Here is a 7,459-nt window from a genome sequence, read left to right as displayed (position 1 = left end):
TCCAAACAGCTGCTTCCACGGCCTGCCAGGGGACAGGTGGGTATCTCAGGCTGCTGGGAAGTAGCCATGGGTGGAGCATGCATGGCCTGGGGCCATGGCAGGGATGCCACTAGATTGTGTTAATTCTAAAGCCACTGTTCTGACAATATCAACACCACACAAGGCAAGCTGGAATAATGCTAAAACAGACTGCTAAAAATGTAAATAGTTAAAAATGCCAGTGTCTCCTCCATGTCCAAATAACAGCAATTGATAGAAGACTTAGCAAATCTTCCTCATGCCATCTTTTTAAAGGAATTTTGATACAGGTTTGCAACACTACAGACTCACTTTTCTGGAAGCACATAACCAATAACTCCCTTCTAATAGACAATAGGAGCAGCTTACCATTCAGACCACTCCTGAGACGTACCCAGAGAGCTAGGGCCCAGGGGACTCCAGCTTAGTTCCACTGTTCCTTCTCTAAAATCCAGGTGACGGCTCAGGTCAGCCTGCCAGGCCCGCTACAGTTATACGTTAACTTCTAGAGCCAGGAGGTGTGGCCAACATCTGGCCATGACTGGCCTCTTGAGGACCTGCACTGGGGTGGTTATCACGGATTCAGGCCATGACTAACCCCTCAGGACCCATGTACTTTAATATCCAGAGCTCAGTGCATCTTTACAGCACACATAACTCTAGAAGGTTCCAACCTCCTGTGGGAGCTGAAGAGAACCAGCGAGGCTGAGATTTTGAAGGATTCTCCTCTAAAAAGCAAGAAAATTTAATTTCTTGCCATTATGTTTTCTAAAAATATCCAGAGCATAAATAGGGACCCTTTGTGTGTTCAGAAAAAAAAGTACAGTGTTGACATTTTATTTTTTATGTAAAGAAGCCATATTTACATAATACATTCATATTTTTAAGTATGTTACAGCTCCTGTAGAAAACCATTCCATTAAGACAGCAACAAGTGATCTGGATTCAATCTTTAAAATATTAAGTCAAATTAAAATGTTCTTATCAGGACTCCAATTTAATTTCACAGCCCATCTGCACAGGGGAACTGAGGAGAAACAGGAATGAAGAGTGGGCGACAAAGAGAAAGCATCCCTTCCCACACGCCAAGAGTCCAGTGCAACGATCCCTGCCACACGGTCAGCCGACCCCACTTGGTGCCACAGGGTCCAGCCTCGGCCACTCTGGGCTCAACCTTTCCAGCACGTCTGGGAGCCCAATGAGGCTATGGGACAGTGTGCATTTCCCTCAAGGCCTCCGGAAAGTCACCTGCCACCCACTGTGACCTCTGAGGCTGAAAGGACTAAGGACTCCTTTCCCCATCATTTCAGCTGGGCCAGTGGCTGGCTAAAATCAGCACAGCGTTCCCATTCTTCTGAAAGCCACAGCTGAAACAATGCACCAGCTGAAACAATGCACCAGCTGAAACAATGCACCAGCTGAAACCACAGTGGACAGACTGAGATGGCCTCCCTCTGGGCCTCTAGTTGGCAACTTTCTCACCCGGGGGCTCCTCTTTCTCCTTTTCCCGCTCCTTGTTCCAGTCCTTAAGGCCTTCTGGAAGTGAGGTGTCCTCATCCAAGCTGCCAGTGCCTTCCACAAATTCTTCATAGGTAGATTTTTCCGCAAATGGTCTGGGGCCCAAAAGTTCAACCATATCATTCTTATCTAATACTTCTTTTTCTAACAACAGAAGAGCAACCTGAAATATGAACAATTTTCATTAAATACAGTTACTCAGCAAAGTCTATTCAGAAATATTAATTTTTTATTTACAGGTAACCCCATTCCAAAAAAGGATTTAAGACCAATGAAAAAGATGTATCATACATAAGGTTGCATAGTTTTAGAGTAAGATGTGCAAAATATCAAAGCAACCAATGTCCATCTGTAAGGGACACATTTCCATACTAGACATATTTCCATACATCTGCACAATGAATGCTGACCATCTATAATAAGAAGGAAGCTGGCCGGGCGCGGTAGCTCGCGCCTGTAATCCTAGCACTTTGGGAGGCCGAGGCGGGTGGATCACAAGGTCAAGACCATCCTGGCCAACATGGTGAAACCCTGTCTCTACTAAAAATACAAAAAGTAGCTGAGCATGGTGATGGGCGCCTGTAGTCCCAGCTACTTGGGAGGCTGAGGCAGGAGGATTGCTTCAACCCGGGAGGCAGAGGTTGCAGTGAGCCAAGATTGCGCCACTGCACTCCAGCCTGGGCGACAGAGCGAGACTCCTCAAAAAAAAAAAAAAAAAAGGAGGAGGCTGTGTATGTTCTATATACATCTCAGAGATACACACTTCAATTAAAAAAACAAGATATTCAGTGTGCACAGCATCTTACGTTTGCTTTTCTGAGGTGATAGGAATGCATCTTTTTATGTGCATTAAAGCAGAATAGGCAGCCAGGTGCGGTGGCTCACACCTGTAATCCCAGCACTTTGGGAGGCCGAGGCAGGCGGATCACCTGAGGTCCGAAGTTCGACACCAGCCTGGCCAAAATGGCGAAACCCCGTCTCTACTAAAAATACAAAAATTAGCCAGGCACAGTGGTGGGTGCCTGTAAGCCCAGCTACTCAGGAGGCCGAGGCAGGAGAATGGTTTGAACCCAGGAGGCGGAGGTTGCAGTGAGCCGAGATCGCGCCATTGCACTCCAGCAGCCTGGGCAACAGAGCAAGACGCGGTCTCAAAAAAAAAAAACAGACTAGGCAGGAACCATTAGCTTAGGGCTTTTTCTGTACCCAGAACCTATCCATACACAAACTGGAACTTAACCTAGAGGCATTCTTTGTAACTAACTTCAAATTAAGCTTCTACCAATCAAACAGCCAACCAGCCAACTGTGGCAGAACTTGGGACCATGCATTGGACCACACAAATAAGGCAAATGCCCAGCAGCAGCCAATCAAGCAGTCATACACCGCTAAGAGCAGTCATGCACTGATAACGATGTTTCAGTCAACGATGGGCCACATGTAGATGGTGGCCCTGTAAGATTATAATACCTTATTTTTACTGTACTTTTTCTATGTTTAGATGTGTTTAGATACTATAGTGTTACAATGGCCTGAAGCATTCAGTACAGTCACATGCGAGCAGGTTTGCAGCCTAGGAGCAATAGGCCACACCACACAGCCTAGGTGTGCAGCAGGTGTAGCGCACTCTGATGCCTGCACGACAAAATCAACTAACAGCAAACTCCTCAGACCGTATCCCCATCATTAAGCAACACATGACTGCAGTTTCTTTACTTTGCTTCTAGGCTCAGCCTACAAAAGCTTGCTGCTCACACTGCCAGAGCAGAGCTCTGAACTTCTAATTCTGAGGGCTGCCCGACTCCCAAACTGTTCTTTGCTCAAATAAACTTATTTGTTAAATTTATTTTGTCTAAAGTTTCTTTTAAACGGTACATAAAAAATATATGGCCACGCGCGGTGGCTCACGCCTGTAATCCCAGCACTTTGGGGCGGCGGATCACCTGAGGTCAGGAGTTTGAGACCAGCCTGCCCAACGTGGTGAAACCCTGTCTCTACTAAAAATACAAAAATTAGCCTGGCGTGGTGGCACCTGCCTGTAATCCCAGCTACTCGGGAGGCTGAGGCAGAATTGCTTGAACCTAGGAGGCGGAGGTTGCAGTGAGCCAAGATGGAGGCACTGCACTCCAGCCTGGGCAACAGAGGGAGAGTCTGTCTAAAAATAAATAAATAAATAAATAAATTACATATATATATAAATATATATGTATATATAAATATAAAACAAGGGCAGAGATACAAAATGAAGGCAGGAAGGTTAATGTGACAGTAGTTTACTTTGAAGTTCTATTCATTTGTTACGGCTGGACCATAAATTTGACACTACACGTTTTAACAGGCTACAGAAAAAGGGACCCCTACCGGATTACACACATGGAAGTGTGACGGTATCATGAGAAGAGGGAACAGTGTTTATGTTAGATCATATACCTAGTGTAAAGAAAATTAAGCAGTTTAAATTATAAGTTGATCTCATAAAATGACTTTTTTTTTTTTTTTTTTGAGACAGTCTCGCTCTGTCACCCAGGCTGGAGTGCAATGGCGCAATGTTGGCTCACTGCAACCTCCGCCTCCCAGGTTCAAGTGATTCTCCTGCCTCAGCCTCCCCAGTAGCTGGGATTACAGGTGTCCACCACCACGCCCAGCTAACTTTTTGTATTTTAAGTAGAGATGGGGTTTCACCAGGTTGGCCAGGCTAGTCTCGAACTCCTACCTCAGGTGATCCCACCGCCTCAGCCCCTCAAAGTGCTGGGATTACAGGCATAAGCCACTGCACCTGGCCAGACTTATTTCTTGAGATAACTCCTTACTTTGAAATTTAATCTATTTGTAGTTTGCAATAAATGTTATGTTTTTAAAGACATAAAATTATGAAAGTTTTCTTGTCTTTTCAGTTTTTAAAAATTTTATTATAAAATGCTTCAAATAGGTACAAAAGTGGAAAGAATGGATAATCCCCATGTAACCACTATCAACAGTGATCAATTTAGAAACATTCTTGTTTCAACTCTCTAGATTATTTTTAAGAAAATCCCAGATGTCATATCATTTTATCCATATATATATTTTCTCTATATCTCTAAAAGATTAGGATTGTTTAGAAAATCAGAATACTATAATGCTCTGATTTTAAAAATATATTGTCTGCATATACGTAAGGGAAAACAGCTTTAGGATTCATTCTTAGACCATTTTTAATTCTCAATTTGCTTATACACACACACCATAGTTGTGGGTGATCACTTACATTTCAATAATTTAATCCAATATATAAAAAATATATATTATATATAATATATACTATATATAATATATATAAATATATATTAAATATATAATATATAATTATATAAAATATATAATCTATTATATAAATATGATATATAATTATATAAATATATAAATATATATCATATATCATGTTTATATATTTTATATATAATCTATATTTACAATATATAATCTATATATTTATATAGATTATATATTGTAAATATAGATTATATATAAAATATATATTTTATAAATATATAAAATATATATTTTATAAATATATTTAAAAAATATATATTTTTTCCCCTGAAACAGGGTCTCACTCATCACCCAGGCTGGAATGCAGTGGCGTGATCACAGCTCACTGTAGCCTCTAGCCTCACCTTCCTGGGCTCAGGTGATCCTCTCACCTCAGCCTCCAAGTAGCTGGGACTAGATGCATACCACCATGCCGGGCTAATTTTTTATATTTTTAGTAGAAACGGTGTTTCACCATGTTGCCCAGGCTAGTCTCAAATTCCTGGGCTCAAGTGAGCCACCCACCTCAGCCTCCCAAAGTGCTGGGATTATAGACATGTGCCACAGTGCTTGGCCAAAATATTATTTCAACACATGACGATACAAAACATGATTGAGGTTTTTTTACATTCCTTTCTTCATGCTGAATCTTCAGTAACCAGCATGCACTTGACATTTAACAGTTCTCGATTTACAGTGGCCACCAAGTGCTCGGCAGCCCTCCACAGCTGCCTTACAGGGCCACACAGGCTCAGGGAGAGGGGAACGACCAGGGCTCTGCAGGCAGGACACCTGGGTCAGACCCTGGCTGTGCTGCTTACCCACTGTATGACCCTAAGCAAAGCTACCTGACCTCTCTCTGTAACAGCTTCTTCACCTGAAACTGATGTAAGAGGTCACTAATGTTAGCCACCTCATGAGGTCATAGAGTTTTCAGAAAGGAACCCTCAGGCAGTGCCTGGTACACAGGTGTTGGGTGAATACAGGCAAGCCCTCAGGTGCACACTCCCTGCCCTCGCAGAGTCTGGAAGGCAATGGTTTCAGGAGCACAGGCCCTAGCCCCTCTCTTCTCCATAGCCTCCCCATCTCCTGACTGGCTCTGCAGTATTCTGCACGTGGCTCATTTTCTCTGATGGACCAGAAAGTACTTCAAAACTGTCCAGTGTTTCAAGAGCCTCACCATGCTAACCCAATTCTCCTTTCAATAAACAGACCTTGGTTGTGCAGCGTGAGTCGTGAGTACAGACACTGAGACTGTGGATGGGTGGGAGAACTGGGGAGATTCTCACATCACTGCAGACCTCCTCAGTGCCTCACAGAGGGCTCATCTGGACTGGGCTCGTCTGCATTCCTGTCTTTCACAGCTCAACACCTGGCTATCTGGCAGCCCTGACCTCTGTTCATATTCTGATTGCAAATGCGCCTTGCTCAAATCCTCTTGGGTGTTGAGACCAAACCCTTTATCACTCCCTTTCCTCCCCTTGCCCAGGGATGCCTTGGAGTCATTCTTGGGCTTTCTTCTCTTTTGTTCTCTATGAAGTCTTGGTTTTGCAGCTCTGCCTTTGCCTGTTTATTTTCATGGCCACCCCTGCAGGCACCACCTGAGGAGTGTTGAGATGCCCCCACTGCTTCCAAGCTGGTCTGGTCTGTGTTCCTGTTCCAATCCAGCTGGCATGCTGCCACCACACTCTCCTGAAGTGATCTTTTCATCATTTCTGCTCAAGATTCTTTAAGGACTCCTTTAAGAACTACTACAAAATAAGGAGGCTGGGTTAGATCATTTTTAAGATCACTTCTACTTCTAAAGCTGTGTGCCTCAACTTTCTACCTAGCTCTGGAGGGCCTGGGACTTATGAAAGGAAAATAAAATCTCAGGACCCTAAACTCATTATGCCAAGGGGAAAAGTTAAGCTTGGAAACTGAGTTGCACAAGAGCTGCCTTCCTATTGTTCCTAAAGAGATGGCTGCAAAGAAAGAAACCATTTATCTCCCCAGGCGGCCTCCCTCACTCATTGCTCACAAGGAAATTCCTTGTGAGCCCTAAAACCTTTACCCTGAAACAAAGTTCTGCTGGATCTCACCCTGACAATATTAACAGCTTATCTCACAGGAATGGATAAAGACCAGACCAGAAATCATCCCTCTGCCAACCTGAGACAAATGTGTATTTGACTCCTTTTTCTACTCTATGTTTACTTTATTGCATGTAAAATGCGGATTTACTGAACAAGAGATGCATGCATAACTGACATCCCTCTACCCCTCCTTTCACGTCACATGTGGATTCAGTGGGCAAAAATCAAGAATGCAACCACTCACCTCACCACCTACCCTCCCCTTTTTTCCCTTCCTCCTTCCCTTCCTGACACTCTTTCCCCTTTAAATATTCAAGCCCTCGAAGCTCTCTCTGGAAAAAGCAGGGACCACAGATCCCCTGTAACTGGTGTTTCTTTTTCCCTGGGTACATCCTCAACCTTGACAAAACAAACCTCTAAGCTGACAGAGATCTGTCTCAGCCACTCTTGGGTCTACGGGGTCCACCACCTGCAACTGCAGCAGGCTCAGGGCTGCCCCCGGGCTCCACGCCGCACACTCTTCCTTCCCCTTCCTTCAGCTCTATGACCTGCTCATCCTT

The 7,459-nt window shown here is 43.9% G+C and overlaps 1 protein-coding gene across 3 annotated transcripts in view; it reads right to left on the bottom strand.

Moving 5' to 3' along the window:
* Window positions 1-839: 839 nt before the first annotated feature.
* The window catches only part of AFG3L2 (AFG3 like matrix AAA peptidase subunit 2), a 48,001-nt gene continuing 41,381 nt past the window's right edge, over window positions 840-7,459 (bottom strand). For all 3 annotated transcript variants that reach the window (XM_054460537.2, XM_054460536.2, XM_063653375.1), the window contains one exon: window positions 840-1,699. In XM_054460537.2, coding sequence (XP_054316512.1) covers window positions 1,481-1,699 — 219 coding nt within the window. In that variant the 3' untranslated portion in view covers window positions 840-1,480. The remainder of the gene's footprint in view (window positions 1,700-7,459) is intronic.

This window comes from Pongo pygmaeus, chromosome 17, assembly GCF_028885625.2.
Source record: "Pongo pygmaeus isolate AG05252 chromosome 17, NHGRI_mPonPyg2-v2.0_pri, whole genome shotgun sequence".
NCBI classification, from domain to species: Eukaryota; Metazoa; Chordata; class Mammalia; order Primates; family Hominidae; genus Pongo; species Pongo pygmaeus.
This window is presented reverse-complemented; position numbering and strand designations above follow the sequence as displayed.